This window comes from Manis pentadactyla, chromosome 8, assembly GCF_030020395.1.
Source record: "Manis pentadactyla isolate mManPen7 chromosome 8, mManPen7.hap1, whole genome shotgun sequence".
Taxonomy (NCBI): domain Eukaryota; kingdom Metazoa; phylum Chordata; class Mammalia; order Pholidota; family Manidae; genus Manis; species Manis pentadactyla.
The window spans coordinates 13,993,387-14,020,375 of record NC_080026.1 but is presented as its reverse complement, the minus strand read 5'-3'; the positions used below and the strand labels follow the sequence as shown (position 1 = coordinate 14,020,375).

Sequence of the window (26,989 nt, the reverse complement as noted above, 5' to 3'; positions counted from 1 at the left end):
GAGGTTGTTGGGAGGTGATCAGGGGAAGAAAGACATATAGACTCACTGTCTGCCCTTTTGTATCTTTTGAATTTTAATTACATGACTATATTACCTGTAATTAATACATTTAATTACATGAATATAGTATGTTCAGTTGAATGGCAACTTTGTAGGAGACTTAAGGCAGGGCTTAGTCGATACAGAGATACACAGTATGTGCTTGAATGGGACGGTTTTCCCAATAGTAGGACAGGTCGTACAGAGGAAAAGGGATATGGGCCAACAATGGACCAATAGCAGCTTCCAGTCATTTCTCTGCAAACATGTGGCACTGACAGAAGGCCCCACAAGCAAATACATCATAGCCTTTTAAGCCCAAAAATAAGTGAATGTTTTCTCCGTAAGTTACCCCATTGCCCCACACCCCAACTTGAGCACGTGTAATGGGGAAATGACAGAGAAAATAATGAAATCAAAAGAGAGAACAAAGCCCTCAGATAAACTCATAAGGCTAAAGAGAAAGCCACCGTGCAAGTGCCCACCATGAATTCCCAGCCCTATTTTTACCTTTAACAGGAAAGGCAGGGAAGGCCTTGAGGGAAGCCATCAGCAGAGCAGATGGAGTCAGACACTGGCCTACAAAACCTGCTGGCTGGCAGCCTGGCAAGGCATCTCTTTCCCACGGCCTAGGCTGGCTACAGTTGGAACCCCTTTCAGAATCTTTGGTGCCTGAAACTTTCCAAGTCATGGAAGAAATACTCATCCCGGGGACACAAAGCCTCTCAGCATCTGTGGCTCAGGAGCGTGCTGCTCTTGGGCTGTTCTCTAATCGGAACATTATACAGATTCCCAGGGTGGCTTTTCAGATGCTTGATGGGTCAAACTCCTGGACAATAGTAAAGATATGGGCCAACAATGGACCTCTCCTTTTGCCTCTCCTTTTATAACCTTTTCCCATCTGTAAAATGGGGTTAGTAAATGTTCACCTCATAGGAGGTGGGGAAGGTAGGGGGTTGCAGAAATTAGTGTGTTCACTCATCTCAAGTGTACTTCTATTAAACAAGTGTCTATTACCTTCTTCTAATGAAGACTATTTGCCTTTTTGCTTCAACACCCACCACTGAAACGTCAAGGCCCAAGGTAAGAGAAAACACACTCTCCCCTTTCTACCTTATCCCGGTTGACTGACCTCACAACTCTGCTTCATGCCACCTTGCACACAGACTGGAGGACTGTTTTGCTGCTGGGGAAATCTCCTGTCCACATGGGTGTGCATCCACGTGGCAACCTAGAGGGAAGATCTCTGCATACGTCTCTGAATTATGAATGGATTCCTTGTTTCAGGTCTGGCAAAAGGAGAGAGAAGACAAGAGAAGTTTGCTGCTAAAGAATACTAGGAACTAAAATACCCCTGGAGTGGAGGAAAATCCAGGTGTTTTGGAGACAGAGGGGAGAGGAAGACACGTTGCCTCTTAGAAACAGGGAAGGAAACAAAAGCTGGTGGCCTGGGCAGAGCCCCTTGCAGGAGGTTTCCCTCTAAACCGCCCCGCTGAGAGCCGTCTGCCTCCCAATCAGCTTCCATGCCCGGCACCACTGACAATGATTTCTTATACCTTCAGAACTGGGCACTAATTCGAGCTATAACTAATGTTGGGAGAAAGAAGTGAAATATAAAGACAAGAAGCACACTGCAAAACTACAAGTGGGTGAAGAAGGTACTAGTGGCCCCCCACACCAAAATTAGAAGAGAGTACTACAATCAAAGTGTTCTGTAATTTTTAAATATTACTAATGTCTTTAATGTTATACTGGCCTTTCATCTAAAAGACAAAAAGCTGTCTGGCAACCCCAGCGTCATGAGAAACGATTTTACTAGGCTTTTAGCGTTAGTAAGCACAATTCCAAATACTTTGGTCCTAGCGTGTGTTGCTCTCCCACTGCACTTAACTAGGCTAAGGACACTCATAAAATGAGGTTTATAAGCCCATTTAGAGGATAATAGTATGTTGGCTTCCTTGCATGAGACTTTCATCCTGATGGAGGCTCTACTACATCCCCAAAGTAAACAGTCCGAGGCCTGCTCACCTCAGAGCATGAAACAGAGGCCTGGGCTTTCTATGGCTAACGTGAGACAGAACAGGGAAGACCCCAGCACCCAGAGGTGCACCTGCGGCAAGGGAGTCAGAGGTGGGAGTCCGGACCACCTGTTCCCGTGGAAGCAGAGATGATAGTGGTGTAGGAAGAACGTGCTGAAAGAGGCCACCCCGAAGGGGAACCACACTGGCCTCATTTTCCCTTTCCCCCTTCTCTACCCATGTTTCCACAGTAAAACGCATTGTTTGGCTCTGTAAGTTACGCCACTCTTTTATATCCCCGTTCACAGTACTGTGGTTGTGAATATTTTCCATCTGGAGGTAAAAGGAAGAACAAAAGTTAACATATGACCCATTAGGCTATGAGGCTTGAATTAAATATATAGGGTTGGGAGGGGCCGAATAGAGATGGCCTGTGGATTCTAATTATATATATGCACTCATACTTTCTGGTTAGTTCTTTTTCATCATCACCTCCTTAAAGTATCACTCCCAACACCTCAGGATCAGAGTTTTCCTACTTTTGATTTCAAGAGCACAAATTCTAAGGGTCTTTCTTCAGGACTGTGACAACCAGGGTTTCATAACGAAAACAGCTCTGAAGAAGTTGCCTACTAACCCCTCTCTGGAGGTTGACGACATACATCCACTACTGAGGGCTTTGCGTGTGAATGAAGTGAAAGGAAATCTATTTTATATATTCTACAGTTAAATAAACAAGCATTGGCTCAGAAGAAGCCTTCTTTGCTTGGGCATGCATTATATCCTAGACCTATCCTCTGGGCTGCCCTGGTGCAGACTCCCCTAAAGGGTGGTTGCCCTCTGATGTCCTTACCTTTCTGCAGAAATAGAAAATCATCAATGAGATCTGGGCATCAGACAGTAAGACCTCTAGGTTGTATGCTACACACTTGTGCCATCCAATACAGTAGCCACAAGCCACATGTAGTGATTTACATTCATATTTAATTTTTTAATTTTTTAAGTTAAAGTATCATTGGTATACAATCTTATGATGGTTTCAAACAACACAATACAGTGGTTCAACATTCACCCATATTATCAAGTCCTCACCCCCTCCAGTGCGGTCACGGTCCATCAACATAGTCAGATGTTATAGAGTCATTAACTGTATTCTGCATGCTGTACTACCATCCCCATGACCAACCTGTATTGTGACTGTGAATTAGTGTGCTCCTTAATCCCCTTCTCCCTCCCCCTCCACCCTTATCAGCCTCTCCCCCTTGGTAACCACTAGTCCCTTCTCCGTGTCTATGAGCCTACTGCAACTTTGTTCCTTCTGTTTTGCTTTGTTTTTATACTCCACAAATAAGTGAAATCATTTGATATTTGTCTTTCTCCACCTGGCTTATTTCGCTGAGCATAATACCTCTAGATCTATCCATGTAAATTATTTAGTTTTTAAAATTAGAAATTCAGTTTCCCACTTGTACCAGCCACATTTCAAGTGCTCAAAGCCCATGTGGTTTGTAACTACAATACTGGTCACAGGACATTTCCTTCATCACAGAAATTTGTATTGAGGAGCACTGCTATGAATCTTGCCAATCGTAGGAGGACTCCTGTTAGCCTTCTCAACTCAGCATCTACATCCCTCATGAGACTGTGAGATTCTCTAACAGCAGGGACAGCGTTTGGTCACCTCTAAACCCCAGCTCCTAGTCGGGGCTCTGCAGGGAAGACCACTCACAAAATATTTACTGAATGATAAGGGTGATCCCTTCTCTTTGTTCCCATAGCGTGTATCTACCTCCAACACAACACCTGAACATGCTTTCATCAAAAAAAGCTTTCACTGACTTTTATTGACTTAAAAAGTAATACAGAAAAACAGAGAAGATAATAAAAATCAACAAATAATACTCCCACCTATAGACAACCACTTTTAACATTCTGGGATATTGTCTTTCATTTAGTTAACAAATAGATATTTTTATTGTTTACTAAGGTGTAATTTGCATACAGTAAAATTCATTTTCATATGATGTGTGTATGATGTATGAGGAATATAATTGCCACCACTCTCAAGACATAGAACATTTCTAACAGCCTCAAAAGTCTCCTCCTGCCCCTCTGTGATCCTACCCCTCTCCCCCTCCTCTGGCAATCACTGATCTGATATCTGTTCCTATAGTTTTGACTTTTCAAAAATGTCATATAATTGGAGTTGTATAGTAAATGGCTTTTTTAGTGTTGCTTCTTTCATTTAACATAATGCTTTTGAGATTCATCCATGTTGTTACACATAACTGTTCATTACTTTTTATTGTTGAGTAGTATTTTATTGTATGGACATACCACCATATGTTTATTCATTCTACATTGGATAGACTTTTGAATTGTTTCTAACTTTTGAATAGAGCTATTAGAAAAATTTTCACATAGATCTTTATATATATGGATATATACCCATATATATATCCATATATATGTTTTCATTTCTCTTGGGAAAATTCCTAGGAACTGTATTGTTCATCATGTAGTAAGTATGTTTAATTTTGCAAGAAATTTTATAATTTGTTTTTCATACATTCTTAAATTTTTATATTGAGGTATGTATAATAAAATGCACAATTCTTAGTGTACAGCTTGATGAATTTTGACGTGTGTATACACTCATGTAACTATTACTCAGATCAAGATACCACACATCCTCACTAATTTTTCCCTTTCACCTATTTCACCCATTACCCCTCCCCTGTGGCAACCACCAGTCTGTTCTCTGTGTTTGCGTCTATTTCAGTTTTGTTTTTCCTTTCATTTTGTTTTTTAGATTCCACATATAAGTGGAATATTGTATTTCATATAAGTGAAATCATATAATATTTTTCTTCCTCTGGCTAACTTATTTCATTCACTATAATACCCTCTAGGTCCATCCATATTATTGCAAATGGCAAAAGTTCATTATTTTTCATGGGTAATATTATATATATGTACCACATCTTTTTCATCCATTCATCTATTGATGGACATTTAGGTTGTTTCCATATTTTGGCTATGTAAATAATGCTGTAATAACCATATGTGTGTATATATCTTTTCAGATTAGTGATTTTGTTTTCTTCTGGTAAATTCCCAGAAGTAGAATTGCCAGGTCATAAGTATTTCTATTTTTAGTTTTTTGAAGAACCTCCATACCATTTTCCATAGTGGCTGCACCAATTTACAATCCCACCAGCAGTGCACAAGTGTACCCTTTTCTCCACATCCTCTCCAAAACTTATTTCTTGTCTTGTTGATATTAGCCATTCTGACTGGTGTGAGGTGATACCTCATTGTAGTTTTGATTTAAATTTCTCTGATAATTAGTGATATTAAGTATCTTTTCATGTGTCTATTGACCATCTCTATGTCTTCTTTGGAAAAATGTCTAGAGTTCCTCTACCCATTTTTTAATAGAATTATTTCATGTTAGGGTTTTTGTTTTTTTATGGGTTTTTTTGGTGTTGAGTTGGATATAATAGTTTGGTTATTAGTCCCTTATCAGATATATATATCATTTGCAAATATATTCTCCCAGACAGTAGGTTGCCTTTTTGTTTTGTTGATGGTTTCCTTTGCTGTGCAGAAGCTTTTTAGTTTGTAGTCCCACTTGTTTGTTTTGCTTTTGTTTCCCTTGCCTGGAAGATGACCCAGAAAAAAATTACTAATGCTGATGTTCAAGATGCATATGTTTTTTCAACTATGCTTCCTTTTTTTTTTAAGTGTACATTCTCCTACTTTCAAATGATTTTTAAAAATTACATTCAAAGAAAGAGAGGTGGGAGGGAGGAAGATGGAGAGGGGATATGGGTGAAGGAATATTGGAATTTCTGATCCTTTTGGAGTCAATCTTTCTGTATACCTGAAATTATTTCAAAATTGAAAGTTAAGAAAATGAAAAAAAGGTGTACTTGGCAGCTGTTTTAATAAGACTGCAGAGTTGCACAACCAGTACTACCATCTCATTCTGGGATTTTGTCATCACCCTAGCCTATGTTTCTTGCAGAAGTTTAACAGTTTCATGTCTTATGTTTAGGTCTTTAATCCATGTTGAGTTTATTTTTGTGTGTGGTATAAGAGATCCAGTCTCATTCTTCTTCTTGTAGCTGTCCAGTTTTCCCAATACCATTTATTGAAGAAACTGTCTTTTCCCCATTGAATATTTTTTCTCCTTTGTCATATATTAATTGGCCATATAGGTGTGAGTTTAATTCTGGCTGTTGATCTATATTTTGTTCCATTTATCTATATATCTGTTCTTGTGCCAGTACTATACTGTTTTGATTTCTGTAGCTTTGTAGTATAGTTTGGGGCCAGGTAGTATGTTGCCCCCAAGAAATTGTACAATTTTATAAGAAACTGCTAAACTGACTTCCAAAGTAGCTTTACCAGTTTACATTCCTACCCAGCCATGTATGAGAGTTCCAGTTTCTCTGTATTTTCACCAGCATGTTGTATTTTCCTTTTTGTTGTTGTGCTTTTCATTGTTGTTGAGCTGTTCTACTACATATGGTGGCTTTAATTTGTATTTTGCTAATGATTAACGAAGTTGAGAATATTTTTATGTGCTTATTTGTTGTCAATATTTCTACTTTGTGAAGTTTTTGCTAGACTCTCTTTGATACAAAAGTTTTGTTTGAATTTTCCCCATTTTTAAATTGGGTTGTTTGTTTTCTTATTACTGGGTTCTTTCTTTATACTCTAGATGCCAGTACTTAGGAATGTGTTCTACAAATATTTTCCCACAGATTGTGGTTGGTCTTCATTTCCCTAACAATGTTTTTTGAAGAGTGGTTTTTCTACAGAAGAACAAAGGTATTTCTAAGTACCTGCCATACGTATAACCTTGATCAGCATTTGAGATACAATAATGCCTAGGCTTTAATTTGTACTTTTTCTTTTTAACAAAATTAGCAACTTTTGTTGGTTTCTAACTTACTTTTTCACTGTCTTATCATAAACAGTTTTCATATCATTAAATATTATTTGAAAACATGACATAGTTGTGACAGTACTATGCACACATTTCATATCTTAATTATCCCTCTCTGAGGATGCTTATGTTATGCTAATCAATATTAAAAAATAAAGGAAAAGATCTATATTACTATCCTTGTGCAGAAATCTATGTGTACATCCCCAGTTATTTTCTTTGTATGAAAGTTTACAATTGCAAAGACTGAGGCAAAAGCACAGTGTTTTGTTTTATAATTGTATCTTCAGAAAGTCTGCAGATGTCCTGAAGCAAAGAACTTGTCTTGTCCTCCTTGTCTTGCCAGCACATGATAAAGGGCCTGTCACATTGTAGGTGCACCATATATACTTGACTGATGAATAGCTGGAGAAAAAAAAAATCCACTGAACTTCATCCTCTCACCTTCCTCCTATGAAAGCCACCTACCCTGCCTCCTCAAATAAAGGGAATAAAACTAAGTTTTCTTCTGGGAGAAAACTTGCCAAGAAGATGTGGGTTCCCAGAGAACTGGGTGACAAGCCCTGTTGCTGCTCAGCAATGCCCTTAAGGGGCCCCGCCCCCAGCCCATATAAAGCAGGGAGCAGTGGGGCAGCGGCAGCTGGCACCCAGCCTCCAGAGCACCGCACCGGCAGGCCCGCGCTATGGCAAATGAAGTGCAAGTCCTGCTCTCCCCGCGGAAAGGGGGCCATCCTCCTGCAGGTAGGCTGCCAGCTGCCCTCCGTCTGCAGAGAGCAAGGACCTCCCTGCTGCTTCCCCTCCTCCCACCAGTGCCTGCAGCAGAGACCCAGCAGCGCAGAGGTTCTCAGCGCCCGCATGGTTACTTTAACTTCATGCCACCCACCTCCCTCCTACGTCTTTGATCCTACAGGGCTTGTATATAAAACCACCTGGGGGTTTGTCAGGCCCCAGCTGAATTAAAACCTAATTATATATGCGGCCATAAGGGATTCAGTTCTTGTGGAAAGGGATAGGTTGAGAGGTCGGACCTCCCCGCTCTTTGTTGCACGCACACCTGGAAGGTGGTGTACTGCCATGACAGCCTTCCTCCCTCGAGGGCCAGTCTCCCCAGGATGCCCGTACATCACCCAACTTCGTACCCAGGCAAAGCAGCTTCCACAAGGAGGACGGCAACCATATTTCTCTCTCTCTCCTCTGGCTTTGGGGTTGCACAGTGTTATCGATGATGTAGTTAGTCTGTCAACAAGCGGAAGAGGACTTTTTAATAAGGACCCAAGCCCTGGAGGAGGCGGGCTAGGAAAGGGAGCTAAGCTGTGGAGGTGTGCTGCAAAGCATTGACAAGCCTCTCTTTTTTTAAACATATGCTATTTATGTCAGCTCTCTGGAATATGGAAATTGGTTGCATTGTACTTAACCGTATGTTCCTGTAGACTGGCTGAGGCACACAGGCCTATTTTTAGCCGGTTTTATGGTTCTTCCAACTGCCTGCCTTCTTTCTTCCTTGAGAAAGATTTCAAAATCTTGACCACTTTGTTCTTGTCTTTCTCCATTTACAAAATTCATTTATTGGTGTGATTCTTTATCACTTGTCAGCCAAGGTTATTTCAATCATTTTTGCCACAGAGGATGACAGCTGGTAGGTATAACCTTCTCAAAGCATCAAGACTGGCACAGAGGTTCAGTGGCTTTCTGGTGGGCTGTCCAGCTGAAAGGAGTGAGAGTTTGTACTGCTAATTCTGAGTTGCCAGTTCTAGGCACCATGCCCTGGTCTCCTGTGGCAGATTCCTAACATTTTATATTTGTGATTGGGTTTAGCAATTTAAAGTTAATGATGCTAACTAACCAGACATGCAAACTTTAGAAGTTCATTACATAAAGACCGAAGAGGACACCCTTCTATTCCCGCCACTGCCACCCCAATCCTTCATAAAGCAGTTAAGCTGAAAACTGATTGCTAAATTACATTTATACACAAAGGACACAGAGATAAACTTAACCAAATGAAAGTTTGAATCAAACCACCAGGAACTTTCTGTCCCCACCACTAATGATTGCTAATTACTCTGTGTATATAGCACACCATGACTCCATCAAGTATGTCACAATGCCTCTGGCATGACAATTAATTATTATGAACTGTGACACTTCAGATAAGAGGTTTGGGATAATTAGAATGGAGAGGAAGGCAGCCTTTTGCTTCCCCACTGAGAGGAAGGGAACAAAGAAGCTCACCCTCTAGTTTGTCTCGCTACGTATTTTAAATGTGAACCAGTTTGCTATGGTGCAAAATTTTATTATGGAACAAAACTAATTCATTGCCAAAATTCCATTAAATCTTCCCTTGATCTTTATAAGCAAAGTACAGATCCCTGAAAATGAGAAGCAGATATTATATGGGAAGGGCCTGACATGGCCTTTGGAATCAGACACAGACCGAGGCTTAAATCCTGCTTTCATTCCACATCTCTGAGCTCAGTTTTCTCATCAATAAAATGGGGGGGAGGGTAATAAATATAGATATTTGAAGGTCGTTATACTGATTAAAGGAGATAAACTCTGTAAAGTACCAGGCACATGACTGTTAATCCCCTAAAAATGCAGGCCTAGTAAAACAGAGCTGTCAGAAGAAATTACCCTCTGCCATTGCGAGATGTCCTGATGTTTGAGGCTGCATTAGGCGCTAACTAGTGCAGCCGTCAGAACAGAGGACAGCTGCAGTGGGAGAGATGCCGGCCCCATTCTGGTCACAAATGAAACCGCTCAGACGGCAGCCGGCGGCAACTCTTTCCCACCCACGTGTGCAGTGCACAGCCACTTTTCTTCCACATATATTAATATAATATATTGTACCTCTGTTAGCCCTGGTTATAAATTTATGCTGTGAAACAGGACTACATTATACACGAGGCGGCCTGGGCTCTGGCAGGCTTAGCTTGGGATTTTCTGCTCTTTTGATCTGCCGCGCTCTCCATTTTATAGCAACCCCATTACAGGAACAGCCCAAACGCTGAGTTGAAGGTGGTCGGAGGAAGCCAAATCCGTGAGGCACTGCAAAGAACAGGAATTCATGAATTTCTCTATATTCCTTGCACTTTTAAATTTGGTTTATACCAAGTGAATCAGAGCCATCAGAGGGGGTCACCATGGAACCCCCAGAGAGAATCAGTTTTCTGGCTCGTTAAAAGAGATTGGGAAATTGGGGGGGTGTACCCCCAAGTGTGAAACTAATTTGGAAAATGGGGGAAAACCACAGCTGCATGCGGGCTAGCATCATGAAAAACAAACACCAAAGGCTTAATCCTTTCAACTCCAGTCTGCTCAAGTCAGCTCCTAGGGGCTGACCTGTGAGGCCGCACTGCCTCAGGCAACACCGGCGCGGAGGGTTGACGGCTGCGGTACAGCTGCTGTTCGCTCAGCACGGACCGTGAGCTGGCCCTGGATAACGCCGTCTGGGCATGGCGGTAGCCCTGCCGACCCAGGATGCACCACCAGCTTTGTTCACAGAGGAGCAGGCTAAAGGTCAGCAGGGCTGGGAGACTCGCCCAGGGTCATATAGCTCATGGACAGTGGCGCTGAGATTTGGAAGTAAAGCAGGCCCCATGCCAAAGCTCTCCTGTTTGCAAGCCCTCTCTCTCTGCCTCACAACCTCTTTCTGATTTTCCTCCCTGGTCTTGACTGGCAGCCGAAACTTTGCTGAACAGTCAACTGTGTAAGTAAAATGAGTGTTTTGCAAACATCTGACCTTTTCATTAAATCTTCAAATGTAAGTTCGGAATCACAAGGCAGAGCGGGCACAAACCTTTGTATCGTTTAACTTTGTCACTGATCAGTAAAGAAAAAAGGCTTATTTTTCTTTATCTGGACTACCCCTCCCCCACCCCCACCAAATCTGGGCAAAATGTCTGGAAAATCTTAACTGGAAAATTATTATACAACATTCTAAACTCAAGGATCTATTTTTGAAAAGATATAAACTACAAAGGCGGCCGCAAGAGTATAACTCTTACTCAGATAGGAGAGCAAAGTTTCATTTGCCCCCATAAATTTAGGTTTTCTAATGAAACGATCCAAAAGAACATCTCTGTTTTATGCTTTTTAATCTCTATGTCATTTTGCTTACTGAAACGACGTAAAGTCTCATGTATTTGTACTCAAAGGCCTATTAAAATGTTAAATCAACTCATAGTTTACCCTGCCCAATTCCAATTGGTCCTTGCGCAGAACTTCAGAAGGTGACATAGTCCCAAACATGGAATTACGTAAATTATTATATATGTAAATGAACTAATTTAGATGCAGTGAGACTTCAGAGCTTTCATGAGTCAGACCAATCTGGTACATGGGAATGGGCGATGGCCTGACTGTGTTGGGTTGTAAGTATTTATTTACAATGGTTTGTCTAGATCCCAGAAGACCAGTGTACCAGCATTCCCAGCAGAGCTTTGAAAGTGCCCCTCCCACAAACTGGTTCCATCTGGTTCAGTCACCCCAATGTAGTGAGAGCCTTAATATGTATCTCATTGTGCCCATCAATAACATTGGGGTATTATCTTCTGCTTCTTTCTACTGTACGTGGCTGACTAAGTGAGATTACCTATCAGAACATGTTTGGTATAAGACCTGCGCTCTGAAAATTCAAGGTGTGGTTTACTTAAGCTCCTAAATCACTGAGTTAGAGCCAACAGCCCTATAACAGAGGATTCAAACACTCCTGGATGGAAGTGATCTTCTAGGAGGATTTTTAATTTCCCTCTACTATCTCTGTTTCATTCTTAAAAATGAAGAACTTCCATGCACGCATTCTCTTCAAATTTCTTTTGGCATTTGTTTTTCTGTTAAGTGCCCTATATTCTTTCCAGAGGGAGGGAAGTAATGACTTCCTTGTGGAGGTCAATGGAACAAGTTAGAATCACAGCAAAGGCTTCGTAATAAAGATAATCTAATTCAGCTTCTACAAATATCCCAAAATCCTTTTCAGGTCTTCAAGCTACACTTCTTTTCTTTAACACCCGGAGGGACAAAGGACATACTAGTGTTCTAGGCAATCTACTTTACTTTGAATAACACAAACTGTTTTATGTAGCCAGACGCTGCCCTTCTGGAACTACCATCCTCTGGCCTTCATTCTCCTCTGGAACAACATAAAATAAGTATAAACAATAATAACTTAATTATTGCATGCCTACCAGGTACCAGCTACTTAGGTCACCTCTCTTCTCCAGAGCAACCTGAACCACCAGTATTATTGAAGGGTGCAGAAGCTGGCTCTCAGAGGGGTTAAAGTGTTTTACTCAGGGTCACAGGACTCAGGGAGGGTAGAGCTAGCTGACCCTACGTTACATTCCTCACCAGGAAACCATTCCCCCTCCCGCATACCAGCGCCTCAGATCTTCGAAGGTAACACCTCTGCTGCCTTGAGTCTAGGCTTCCTCAGAAGTGATCTTCCCAGGCTCCCTAGTTCATGTGATACAGCTCCCTTCTCCAGTGGTCAGTCTCCTCTGGACATTCCCCAGATTGTCGATGTCCTTTCAGATGACTGGCACAGAATTCAACATTCCAAAGGCCTTTTTGTTTTTAGCTATTGCTATTGTAACTGTAACAAGTTTGCTTCTATCGTTGGTGGTAATCAACAGTCTGAGTGGAAGAAAATGTGTAGAAACAATAGCATCAAGGAAAACAAAAGAAATATTAATAAGAAAATAATTATACCACTCCATATTTAAAAAGCACTTGTCATAAGGAAAATGAAAACCATTGTAGGGAGGGGCACTGAAGTCCCAAGCACTAGACGTCTTTGATTCCTGGGGGTAGGGTGCTGCACACACTGCCACTCCTTACACCTAGGTGCAACCTCCTCCATCTTCCCAAAAATTCCATTTCTTGGTTTATTTCACCTCTGGATTCCAAGGCTCTTCAGGTGTCTCCATATTATTCCTGTCCTGTTGCTGATCACTTTGTATGCCTGTGCTTATGTGTGTGTGTGGGTGGGTGGGTGTGTGGGTGTGGGTGGGTGGGTGTGAGTTTAAAGCAGACCCTGTATGAAAATAGCAAATTTTTTTCTAGACTGCATCTAATATTATCAAATCCTAGTGAGAGGCTTTTAGTATCAATAAGAAAAAGATTGTGGTGATTCAAAATGACCAAATGGAGTTTATTCGATGCATGAAAGAATGGTTTGGCAGTAAGATATCCATTAATATATCTGTATATATTAACATCTATTAATATCATTAACCATATAAAGGAGAAAAACCAACTATTTCCATGAATGCAAAAAGGCATTTGATAAAACACAACTGTAATGTATTGGTAAATTTTTAAGCCCATGAAACAGTAATAGAAGGATAGTTCTATTAACATTATAGTAAATATACACAATAAATATATATAAATATTTGTGTGTATGTGTGTACATATATATCCACCTAAGTACACATCATACTTAATGGGAAGTGACTAAAAGCAATCCCTTAAAAATTAGAATGACAAAGATATCCACCACTACCTCTATTTAACATTACTCTAGAGGAAGTAATATAATTCTTTGCAGGTTATATAACTAATTTTTTTACCTGGAGAATCTAAGAGAATCACCAAAAAGTATTATAATCAATAATTCAATAAGATCTTGCTGTAAAATCAATAATATTAATATAAGAACAACAACCTGTTAGAGTTATAATGGAAGAATAGACCCCATTTATAATGACAACAGCAACAATAAAAATAAAATGCCTGAGAAATAAACCTAATAATAAGTGTATAAGATTTATGTGAGCAAATTACCGAGGGACCCAAAAGAAGATATAAAGAATGGAAAAGCATACCATATTCTTGACTAGAGAGCCACTAAGCATGTAAAGATATGAATTTTCCCTTTTTAAAATATCTATAAACTTAAAGCATGACTATTAAAAAAAATTTTTTTGGAGGGAATTGACAAACTGAATCTAAAGTTCCTATGGAAAAATAAGTAAGAATAGCCAGTAAGAATCTGCAAAGGACATGTACAAAGGAGTACTGACTCTATCAGATATAGTCATTAAAATAGAGTTGTAATGGTGTATAAACAGATGAATGGAATAAAATAGAAGTCCAATAGAAAAAACTGACCAAAACATTGAACAGTTCATAAAAAGAAAATACAAATGGTTTCAAAAACACAGAAACAAGCTTGACCATTAATATAACATAAGAAATGCAAACTAAAAAGAGGTGCCTTTATTTTTACCTATTGGTTGACAAACCAAACATTTTCTAGCTTGTATTATTGCCAGAGGTACAGGGAAACCATCATTGTCATTATAGGTGGCAAGATTGTAAAGTACAACCCGTAAAGGGCAATTTGGCAAGATTTCACAAATTACAAATGCACATACTCTTAAGAACAAGGATCACTTCTAGGAATTTATCCCACGGATATACTAGCACTTGTACAAAATTATGTATATAAAAAGATACTTGCTGCAGTGTTGTTTATGACAGTAGTGGATCAGAAACAGCTGAAATGTCCAACATTTGGGAATTGGTAAAGTAAATAGAGGGTGAATATAATGAAATGTTACAGCAGATGTTAAAAAGAAACACACACACACATATGTATATATATGGAACTCCGAAATATATGACTGAATGAAAAATATAAACCAACAAGAAGCAGAATAATGTGTATCTTATGCTGCCATTAAAAAAAAGAATATGTAGCTCTATGTATAGAGTATCTGTGAATGAATACATAGGAAACTTGTAACATTAGCAGTATCAAGGGAGACAAACTAGGGACTGGAAATAATGGCAGGAGGGACACTATAAACTTTTTCTCACTTTTTAAATTGTGTGCTTTATGCATGTACAATCAAAAAAATAAATTTAAAAGAACAATGATAAAGTCAATTCACAAGGGCATTGAGAAACTGAATTGGTTTTCCTTGTTTTTCACTTTATTGGAACTGGTTTTAGAAAATTGCCAAGTTGGCATTTCCATAAAAAGACTTAACAGGCTCAAACAAATCAATGTCTATTTAGCTTTTACTCATTGGAGCTTGTCAGATTTTTAGATGTGCAAATTTCCTGGGAACAGAAAAAAGTATTTGCTTTGACTTGCAGTCTGAAATGGGTTGGTCCTATTCGAAAGTTGATGTCATCTGACATTGTTAAACACTCGACTTGCTGTTAGGTCATGTGTAGCCTAAATAACACTAATTGTTCTCTTGAATGGCAGGATTATTAATGCAGTTTAATTACTCATTAGAACATCTGAGCTTGGCCAACCTCAGAACTTTGGGGTCTGGGATGGAAGGTGGGTATCTGGTGGGCTCAGAAGCATCTCTCTTGAGTTAAATGCCTGTTACTCTGCATGCCCTGACTTGGGCTCGTCTCTCGGAATCTGACTTTTGAAAGCTTTGGTTGGGGAAAAAAAAAATGCAAGCCTTGCAGGAACGTAAATCGTGTGGGGAAACAGGAGGTCACATTGGTTGCTATCATAAAGAATGTAATTGGTTTAAACAAGAAAAAATGTTTTCCAGCGAAATGCCGAAGGGAGCATGCTGTTATTCTCCTCCCCAGAAGGAAGGGGTGAACTCCTGCTCTTTTTTTGGCCTCTGTTCCTCCTCTCCCAACACAGACGAGCAGAGCTCAGCCCTTCTCCCACTCCCTACCTTATTTGCAAGAAACAATGTTTTTTGCCTCTACTGCCCAGTTTCAGGGTAGCTTTTTATTGTGTTGTTTTAGATAAAAGTTTAGCTCTTTAAAAAACAAGTCCTAAAATTATTTTCAAATCTAAATTCATACCTTGAATAACAAAGCAAGCCTTCTCTTTGTTCTTCTAACCATGACTCCTATGTGATGCTTATTTGTTTATAGTAAAAGCTGGAGGAATGAGAATCTCCAAGAAACAAGACATTGGCATCTTGGAGAGACATACCAAAAAAACAGGATTAGAGAAAACAAGGTAGGGATTGCTTCATTTCTTCTTCTTCACCTCGAGGAGTTTTGCTGGACTCTGCTCCTGGAAGTCAGAGACCTCCCTGTATTTTAGGACAGACCAAGGCTCCATAGGCATTTGCTAACCAGGGTTAGAGCCGGCCACCTGATGGGGACGGTCATGACCTCTGGCGACTAGGGAGGTGGGGAGGTGAGGAGGTGGGGAGGCTGGCTGAAGGTGAAAGGCACACTCAGGTTAAAGGTGGCTATTGGCTGGAGGACACTTCCCCCACCCATCTACCCTCCTCTTCTCTGCAGCCTGCCCAGAGGCCCCATGCTTCCAAAGCACGATCCTCAATGCATCCAAATCCAATTCACCTCCCTTGGTCCTAATTTCCCATTAGCCCTTAAAATACTGTTCCTAGGCTGACCTTATTCTCCTCACAATATACTTTCTGCTGAAGCAAATCTCCTGAATTAAAAATATATCTTTTTTGGTTCGTTTTACATTCATCACTCAATTATTTAGAAAATAATGGCCACTATATTTGGCATAGCCAGAAGGTACATAGATGCTGAGGCTGGTTTCTCCCTGCTCCTTCTGCCATAACCTTGACATCCTAAGCTATTCCCAGAGCTCAGCAAAGAGCTGCCGGCTGGGTCTGGTGCACAGCTGGTCCAACTATTCTCTGCCATCCTTATGCAACTGGCTTCTCCAAGTAGCGTAATGAGGGGAGCTTCAGAGACTGTTAATTCTAAGATATTTTCCATAGATGAATTGATGATGATTCAAAAGGGGTCCATTAGAGGATGACTCAAGGTACACATTAAGAGGTAAAATAGTAACAGTCTCAGAAAAGAGAATGAGGAGGGAAATAGACTATGGAAATTCTCTGGCTCTTTCACAGATTACTTCTAGATCAATTTTAAAGTTTTCTTCTGACTTCTGGGAAGGAAATTTTTTGAGGATTGTTTCTACTATAAAATGAAATACTCATCGCTTCTCAGCCTTTTGGCTAAGATCAAGTGTAGTATCTGTTCTTATAAGTTTAAAATGAAATACTCATTTACCCCTTAAGCAGTAAGTTTTTGTTTCTTCCAATATTAGAAAATACCCATCACATAATTAAAGGCAAGCTCTTAAGACCTTAAAAATGTGTGGGGGGTGAGGGGGTGCAGGGGGGAGTCACATATTATTTCTCTTCTGACCCAGCATGGAACACAGTCCCTAGAACAGAGAAAGCACTTTGTAAATGACACCAGACTCATTGAATTGCAAGCTGGTTAATTTTGAAAGTTGATTCCGTTACTACAGTCTAACTCAAGAGTAAGCCCAGTTCATTATGACACTGATTAACAGGCCTGGGTGAGGGGCTCAGGAATTAAGTCATGGCTTGGAAATAACTTTTAGTTAGCAGCTGGTGGACAAATCGTTCATGTCTCCAAACCTCAGAAAATGGGAACTTACTATGCATTCTAACATCAGCTGGAAATACATGAAGAGTCCCCTAGAGAGTAATAAAGAGGAGATTGGAACCCTCTTAAAAAAATCTCAATTGTTTTCTAATAGTCATTAAAAGATGAGAATTAGACAACTACAGAATTTAAACAGCAATAAATAGTTCTCTCGGTTGCCTTGTTTACCAGGAATAGGTATAGGTATTTAGGGCCCTAAGCATATAAAATTTAAGGGCCATTTTAAAGAAAAATAATAAAAAGTTACAAATATGAGGTGTGTAGGGCCCTTCGCAGGACCTTGGAAGGAGGCTGTGCAGGGAGACGCCTGAAGCGGAAGCATCATTAGCTCCACCATAGATTCGCTCTGCTGTTTACATCTGCTTGGGGAGCGTATGCGTGGGATATGAGCGCCTCGTATTCATGAACAAACATCTCTCCTTACATCTTCTTGGAGAATAGCTTTTGAAAATCAGGGCATAGACAATAAATTTTGAAGCATCATCAATCTATGTCCATTTCCTAAAAACTTCTTTTAACACAAACCATCCAGAAAAAAATACATATGCCACGTACAGAGCTTCCTCCAAAGAACTGTACTGCAGGCTCGGCTCTGACTGAAACTCTCCTACAAAATAAACTTGGCCTGAGACAAAGAAGCCAGACGCAAAAGAGTCCATGCTGTAGGATTGGTTTTTACGAAGCACAGAAACAGTCAAAACTAATCTCTGGGGTAGATGACTAACCAGAGTAGTGGTGATCCTTTGGGGCAACTGGTTTGACTAGTGTTTTAAATGTATGAATATTGACCAAGCTACATGCTGGTAATATGTGCATGTTCCTGCATGTATACTACACTTCGATGAAAAGTTAAGATAAAACAGTAATCCTTACTCGGCCCACAAAGCCTGTTGTAGCACGTGGGTACACAGAGACAGAATTTTATGTCTGCTAGATATTGCCAAGCAGAGTGGAGGCTTAGAGACCAAGTAGATAGCCTTCTGTATAAATTATTGAGCCTCTTTAGTGGGAAAGTTTTCAGGTCCTTATGAACTTTCTCTTTTTTGCAGTTCCATTGCAAATGTTGCCAAAATACAGACGATGGAGGCCCTGAATGACACCCTGGAGAAGGTGAGGCCTGGGGAGGCGCATTACATGGTGCCCACACTCAGTTTTTACCCAACAGATCCGGCTTCACGGGTGACCGAGTTATGACCACAAAGGTTTTTTCCACCTCAGAGGGTTGATGTCCTTGTGAAAGAACGTGCTCTCAGTCTGAGGAACACAAAGAGGTGTTGGTGAGAAAGGCTGTTTCTCCCCACTTCCTAGTGTCTATTTAATAAATCATTTCAAAAATAAGATAGAAAATAAAGCAAGAATCACGACACCAAACTGGCAGGGTTTTACTTGGCCATCCCAACTATTTATCGGAAACAATTGATATGTTTTTATAAAAAGGCAGCCTGTGTATTGGGATCCAGCAGTTTTGGACCTTCCTCCCTATCGCTTCATTCCCATAAAGAAATATTTGATTGTAGGTGTAGACGGGTGGTGGATGGTTGCCCAGTTTAGGGCTGGAGGGAGGCTGGGCACTGGCTGGGTTTATCCAGTAAAGTCTGTTCAGAAAGGTGGTTGGCCATTCATTTTTTTTTTTATGTCTTGAATTTCTTCAAAGCAGCTCAACAAACTCAGAAAACTCTTGCTAGATAGAAAGTGGTTTGGTTGGGATTCAAGTAACTCATTTTTAAATGTTGTAGGTAAGCTGAGTGAGGGCTTTTATTCTATTTCTGAGGGCAGATAGATTGCATCCACTCTTTCTGCTACTCCTGCATTATTGAAGGGGCAGGACTGGGCATCCTTTATAGAAGGAAGACTTGCTGTTACTGCCAAAATCAGGGGTCTGATTCCAGCAGACTCCAGCAGAAACTATGTGGCTAGAGCCCTGGGGCCTGCGTTTGGCACTGGCTCCTCCGCTGACTATCTCGAGGAGCAAGTTACTTGTGCCTCAGATTCATCGGTTATAAAATGGGGGTTTTGTTGTGTGGAATAAACGAGTTCACACACGTGAAGCTCTGAGAGCAGCACCGGGCACCATAGCCTGTTGACACTCTCTCTTCTAGCTAGTAGCATTGGGTTTGTGGCAGGGAATGGGAAAGATATGTCTGAAGTCCATGGCATGTTACCTGGCAGAGAGCATGAGACAAGATGTCTGTTACAGGCTATTCCTGCAGAGCCTTCTGATGTGGGGTCTCCGTTCTCCCATCAGGTAGATTTGAGGTGAGATCATAAGTGAGTCTTTGCCTTCCTGGCTTTAGAGGGCAGGGTGGGTGCTGCCCTGCCAGGGCAACACAAGCTGCCCACCTCTGCATCTCACATTGTTTTTGCTCCTGCCCATTAAATGCCTCTTCCCTGGGGGCAAAAGAATGCCCACAGTTGTTCAGTGGATCTGGATGGAATAGACACATTCCTCTATAACATATGTTAACCCAAAATAAAATGTTTAAAGAGCGTGATCAATAGGGTTGATTGTGCTATACATTAAGAATGATTAGAGTCTATTTTTTGTTTGTTTTTTATAGACATATGTGCAAATGCCTGTGACATAGAAGGGGTTCTTTGCCTGTCAGTTAAAAATATCACTTCTTTATTCCAAAGATTAAAAAAAAGAATCAAATAACAAAAATAATAAGTTGTTTTCAGAAACCATAAGAAACCATTGAGATGGTATGCTGTTTACTACGCCTATGAAATAAAAACATTATTTCATGTTTACTGTGTTCCATGTGTACTGGAATGGGACTGTGGTTAGGCTGGCATAGATTGCTGGTTAAGCAGGTTCTGGCATTAGACATCAGATGCTTGGGTCTTACACTGACTCCATCCCTCACCAGCTGTATACCTTGGGCACGTTGCTTCACTTTTCTGTGCCTCTGTTTCTTCATCTGTAAATGGGACTGCGATTAGTAATAGCCACTTCACAGAGATGTTGCAGAATAAAATGAAGTTACGTAACATGTGGAAAGTGCTTATCACAGAGCCAGCACACTTGGCCCTCAGTAGGTGTCAGCTTCTATTCCCAGGCAAATATCCTCCAGGGAATCAGTTGGAATCCCAGGCAAAAGATAAGAGGATAGCAAGGAAAGCAAGGCCCAAGATTACCATACTCAGTCATCTCATATGTGGAAGTTGGTGGGATCTACGCATTTCCTTACAGCTAAGAAAAATCCCCCCTGCCTCCATAGTTCAACCTGAAGCATAAGAAGATTTCATAATAAGGGTCAACCTGAGGTGGGAAGATCAATGTCTTTTAAAAAACTAGATCTGCTGCGATTGGTGGTTGTCAGGAGCGGGTGGGAGGAGCAGTTGACCTCAAAGTGACAGGAGGGCATTTCGGGGGATGATGGACTGGCTCTGTGTCTTGGTTGTGGTGGTTCTCACAGACTTTAGCACTTGTGAAAACCCACAGAACTGTACACTAAAAAGGGTATATTTTACTGTAGGTATATTATACCTTAATTTTTTAAAATGAAAAAAAAATGTAGAAACTACACAGCCTCATAGAAAAAAAAGTAAAAGAAAAGATACAGAGCTATCTGCTGATGAATTTTCCCCTGCATTACAATGATTCTCCCCACAATATCTGTCATTATGAAGACCTAACATTATACAACTTGCCAGAAGAAATACAGTAGCAGAAATGAGGGCCATATCCTCTGCATTTACTAACCTTCATTCTTGCTCTCAGACAGAATTACATCTATTTCCCAGAACCGATGTTAATTCTCATACCGGTATAAAAGCTTAAGAGTCTAAGACAGTGAGAGTACAGCCCTACTCATAGGATCTCATCAACCATCCAGCCATGGCAGGAAATTTCTGTCCACATGCTATTCATCTTTGGATACTCTACTTTCTAACCGACCTGGGATTTAAGATTTGGAAGATTGAAAAACAATCCCCAAAAGGTCGGAGTTATCCAAATCTAAGTGGAAAGCAGCCTGAAATGCCCCTTCCCACTATTTTCCCTGCTCCTCCCTGCTCACAGACCTCTCTCCCCATTGCCCTTCTGCCCTCTTCCTTTCCTCTCCAGTCTGCACTTCCCACTTCTTCCAGCCCTAAATAATGAGACAATTCCTGTTGCTCACTGGCAAGGCCCCACGTCATGGTATTCCCACAGAAAAGGGGTTATGTAACCCTGAGAGCTCTCTAGGCTAAAAATCTGGGAGACCTGGTCTTAGACCAAGTTCCACCTACTCCTTAGAGGTTTTTGACCTTTTTTAGTCACATGGCTCCTCTGAGATTTATGGTAGCTCATTTACTAAATTTTTTTTAAGGCAGGGAGTGAGAGAGAGTGATACTGCCCAGTATATTAATTCTCTGGGCAGGTATGGAAGTTAAATTTGGCAGGAGTTGTGGCGCTTCTCTGAACACAAAAGTATCCAGTTAAAACATTAGTTAAAGTTTGGGCCACTTTTCAAGTTGCCAGATGCGTCACCACCACTAAAGTTGGTGAGATGCATGTGAAATGGGATCCTGGGGGAGAGGAAATGATCACAGGACTCTGCAAAACTAAAAAGGTTTCTCTTGTTCTGTAGATTAACATCACTGTAGGAGTATCCTTGAATTTCATTGACTCAAGCTGAATGTTTTGTTATAAGCACCCTGCTTAACGGTGTGTAGAAATCTAAGTGCCCAACATTCCAGTTGGAAGTTTACACCCACGAATGATGCATGGAAGAGCTGCCAGTCTGCTAATAGTACCTAACTTCAGGCTCGAAAACAAAACCTGCCATGATTTTCTTGCATCTAGAATTTCTTTCACAGCTCCAATCGGAAAAACCTTCATCATACTTCTTTTGCTTTTTCTCTGAAACTAAAAATATAGGTTCTGAGGTCACAGTTACCCAAGATAAAGGTAAATTCTCGATGTGGGAGTTACTACTGATCTGCTCTTCAAGTTCAATCTGTTGCCCCTTACGTGATGCAGCCGCAGCAAGGCAGAATCCTTACACAATACTGGCCTTGAATTCTTTCTCTTGTGGGGTTACCCTAGATTCTCTTACCCTCATCAGTCAGACAAGAAACAGCTTTCATTCTACAAACCTTACCGTCTTACAAAGACTTAGGAGAAAAAAAATCAAAGCTTTCCCAAAGTTAAAATGCCAGACTAAGCACAACTGGTGGTAGGTTGTACTTTGGAAAGCTATACCTACTTATTTTTAGTTCAGACTTAAAGACAAATCTTCCTATTCTCCATTGACAGAGAATCTGTAATGAAGGATTAGGGAATTTAGGGGTTAATTATTTTATTTACAGTTTCATCAATTCTGATTAAAGACTCTGTATAGACTCTCCACTCACAACGTCCAAGTTCTTCTACATTAGGATGTTCCTAATTAAGTGGGTGGGGTATATGAGAAAGAGAACTTGACACTCGTGTTGTATTTTCAAGAGTTGCTATAAAACCCTGCTTTGACCACCCCCCCAACACACTTGTATTTATAATTTAATTATGTAGAGTTTCTCTAAGGCTATTATTATCATTCCCAGAGTTATTTCCACTTCCGTCTCAATCCTGTTGGTCCTTTTTTCTCCCAAACTTTCCAAGACCAGTTAACAGGTGGCCAACATGCCTCAGGGGCAGACTCCCATTTATTCTGGTCTGTGGCGTTCCTCTCTTAGAAAGAAGCAGGTGAGCAGAGCTTTTAGAACCTCAGTTAAATGTCTTAGTTAAATGTCACTTCTAACCCTTTGTGCATTAATGGTAGAAATGTAAAATGGTGCAGCCACAAGGGAAAACAATATGGCAGTTCCTCAAAAAATTAAACATAGAATTGCCGTATGATCCAGCAATTCCACTTGTGGGTATATATCCCCCAAAAATTGAAAGCAGAGACTTGAACAGATATTTGTATACCAGTGTTCATAGCAGCATAACTATTAACAATATCCAAAAGGTAGGAGCAATGTAATTGTCCATCAACATATGAACGGATAAACAAAATGCAGTATATACACACAAGGGAACATTATTCAGCCTTAAAAAGGAAGGAAATTCTGACACATACTGAAATATCTGACACATGGATAAATCTTGAAAACATTATGCTAAATGAAATAAGCCAGACACAAAAGGACACATATTGCATAATTTCACTTGATGAGATGCCAGGAGTAGTCAAAATTCACAGACACAGAACGTAGAATGGTGGTTCCAAAGGCTGGAGAAGGAGGGAATGAGGGTACAGAGTTTTCATTTGGTGTGAAGTTCTGGAGACGGATGGTAGGATTGGTTACTGTAGCTCCGGGGATGCGGGGGAAGGCTGTGCCCAGCCCGGGAAAAATCCCCTATGAAATTGGTGAAAACGGAATAATTCAAGGGAAAGGGTAGGTGGGGAGGAACCATTTTTTATTGCTCACAGCTTCTCAAATTCACTGGCTAGGCCTGGCCCAGCCTGTCTCCTCCAGCCGCCATGCGCACCACTGTGCAGCCATGGGGCGCTCTCCACTTCCCGCCCTCCCCTTCTGGGAAGAACTCCATTGGTGGGTCCTTGATGACTGGCAGGTGCCAGACCAATTACACTCCAGGAACAGAGGGGAGAAAAGTGTGTTTGTTATTGCTCCACGGCTTGCCCCAGGTCCATGGGAGGCTCTGGAGTGGTAAACACCTACTGATAGGTAAATAAACTGAGGCTAGGTGGAGATCCTGGAAATTCTGCAATTTACCCCAGTTACACAACAGTGTAAGTGTATTTAATGCTGCTAAACTCTACACTTAAAATGGTTGAAAATGGGGACTGTTACGTGCATTTTGTCACAATTTTTTTAATGTTCAAAAAAATATTGTCTCTCAAGTGTACAGATAACCCCAGAAATGATAAAATAATGAGATAGTGCCATATAAGCAATAAGTGTGTTCTAAAGCACTGTTCTCCTTTCTCCTTTCCTTTCCAACCTCCACCCGTCTTTGCTCTTACACCTTAAGGACAACAATCAATACTGTGGCTTTCTCTTCTCAGCCTCAGCGTGTGATCCTGCCCCATCTCACCTTGGCTAATTGCCCAGATTTCTGTATATCAGAATAACTTGTTTGTTTCCTTTCTCACCCCACTTTACCTTACATTTGACCTTAAGTAACTTGCCAAGTTGTTCTTCCTATCTATAATCTCTTGAATATGATTTAGAACTAACCTGAAGTAACCCATCTGTTTTAGTTGACACTAAAGACACCCACTCTGAAAGAAACTACTGAAGTCAATGACTTCTTAAGTTTCCTTCTGGTTCTAATGTTAAAAACAAAACAAAACATTCTGTCCTTACCACACTTTAAAATGCATGTCGTGTGGCCCAGTAATAATCGATCTGACAAAAAAAGTCACCAGCTATTCTTTAGATTCTAAAGCAACATTTATAACCAATGCCTCAATTTTATTTCTTCCTTGCTGCTAGAAAACCAGCAGAGACCATCCTTGCATTTAATTATTATTTTACTTGTATGTGCTTATCACAAAAGAAAATCTTTAGAAAAATACTGATAGGCAAAGCGAAAGAAAAGACTAGGAATGGCCCATAATTCCTCAGAGATAACCATTGTTAACACTTTAATGTAAATTCTTCCAGGGTGTTAAATATTTTAAGACCAAGAAGAAAGGACTTTCTGGAGTCAAGTTTCACATGAAAGGGAGCGTTGTACGCCTAGAGCTCAGGGACATTTGAGAAGAGATGTAAGGCACAGATGTTCTCCCTCGCTTAGTGTAGCCCAAACAAACTGTAAACAATGTGATGCTTGGGGTCATGAACAGTTTATCTCCCCTTTTATTTAATTTGAGTGTCAAGGCAAGGGCATCTAAGCTCAATAATGATAAGTTAAATTCCTAATAAGCCAAGGCATCCCTCCTTGCGGGCTGAGGCAGACCGTCTTAGGTATCTTTATACTGTATTGAGGGGCTTAGAAACAAAGAATTGGAATGGACCCAAAAGGTTACTAGGTCCAAATTCTCCTTGTAGGAAAACTCCCCCTGAACTGCTCATGGCACTGGGCATCTTTTCCATCTTAAGCTGTCCTTAATGTAAATTCCAGAAAGCCTCTTGCTTCCAATTCCTCCTATTGTAAAAACCCTCCCTCTGTGTTACTTTAAATTGAATTAAACCCATTTCTTCACAGATGTCTTCTGTGGAGATGACTAATGAAAATTTTATTACCCAATGCCAGTAAGTCGTTCCTCTGGCTTCCCTTTACCAGGCTGGTTAGATTGAACCCTATGAAATGGACAACATCAGACCATTTTTTACCTTAAAAAATATCAATTTCACATGTTTCAACCTAATAACCCAAACTCTTCCTAACGTCTTTCAAAGATTCTTTATTTCTGATCTTTTGACACCCGAGTGGTTCCTCTCCACTCCTTTTCCAATGTCCCCATAGCCATCTTAGAATGTAGTTATCCAATGTGCATACCAGCACCAGAGCAGTTGCTAGTACTAGAGGACTGATGCAGATATAATTGCCCATTTCTACATTTAAAAGCATTACTTCAAAATGTATGTATTATATGATATCATACATATTTTATAATTTTAAAATATAGATACAAGCTAATGAGGGAAAACCCATTTAACACATATACCCATGAGTCCAGAGGTGGAAGTCACATGGAAAAAAGAGGTAATATCAAAGTAAACAAAACTCTGAAATTTCCCTGACCAACTATACTGCTTTCTACTGCTTTAATACTTCATGACCAAAAAAGATCCAATATGCTCATTTTTTCTTTCTTTTTCACCGTTAGCTCAGCCATAAATTTCCAGCAATAGTGCAAATGGCACATCAGAAACCCAGACCTGCTTTGGAGAAGGTCACTCCACTGAAAAGGATCTACATTATTCAGCAGCCTCGAAAATGTTAAGCTGGGATGTAAAACACAGCCATCTGGCCAACTGTCTTGAACATCTGACAGCTTAGCAAACAGACCAAAACTTTCCATAGGCCTTGTACACTTGCTTGGTAAATAAAACAGCTTTTGTATCTTCTCTTTTGACTTTAGATAATAAAGCATCCAAAATGGTAAACCCAGTGCCTTCTTGGGCCTCGATCCCGGTCCGATCTCATTGATGTTTATGTATGCAATGCTGTTGAATAAGTGGAGAATCCCAAATTGGAATTGACTGTTCCATTCCAGTCCCCTGGTTAAGTTCTATTCTCCTTGGTGCTGACCCTGCGTTGTTTCACCCACAGTGAATTCTTGAAGGCAAAGTTTAGAAAAAGAGTATGGTGACCTTTGGAAAGGCCAATATTCTGCCCAGACATGAGGAGTGATGTGCCTCGCTGGGTTTGTCTTAAGATGCTCAAGTTTTCACACAAGGTGAAATGTCATTTCCAGTTTCTCACATAGTTGTATAGTTTGTTTTGAAGGAGTGATGAAATAAAATGAAAAAAATAGATTTATTAGAAACATATTCTCCTCTGCAAAGCAGTCAAAGATGAAAGGTAGAATCTCAATGGGAGATTTGCTCAGGGCCTCTAGAGGGCATGCTCTGGGACTGAGGGGGTCAAGATGCTGCAGCACACTGTGGTGGGGGTACAGATGTTGGTTTTCCG

General features: G+C 40.5%; 1 protein-coding gene, 1 long non-coding RNA gene and 1 pseudogene across 2 annotated transcripts; 2 read left to right on the top strand and 1 right to left on the bottom strand.

The window, feature by feature from the left end:
* Positions 1–7,272: 7,272 nt before the first annotated feature.
* LOC130684535 (uncharacterized) lies at positions 7,273–8,291 on the bottom strand. Its single transcript, XR_008998817.1, has 2 exons — positions 8,154–8,291; positions 7,273–7,419 (listed from the first exon to the last, which is right to left on the bottom strand). It is a non-coding gene; the product is annotated as an uncharacterized LOC130684535 (long non-coding RNA).
* DAPL1 (death associated protein like 1) lies at positions 7,598–26,460 on the top strand. The gene is made up of 4 exons (XM_036884339.2): positions 7,598–7,755; positions 15,877–15,964; positions 18,462–18,522; positions 26,181–26,460. Exons 1-4 carry the CDS (start codon positions 7,698–7,700, stop codon positions 26,295–26,297), a joined length of 324 nt encoding a protein of 107 aa, XP_036740234.1. The 5' UTR covers positions 7,598–7,697; the 3' UTR covers positions 26,298–26,460.
* LOC118911855 (U2 spliceosomal RNA) lies at positions 16,933–17,056 on the top strand (annotated as a pseudogene).
* Positions 26,461–26,989: the final 529 nt, after the last annotated feature.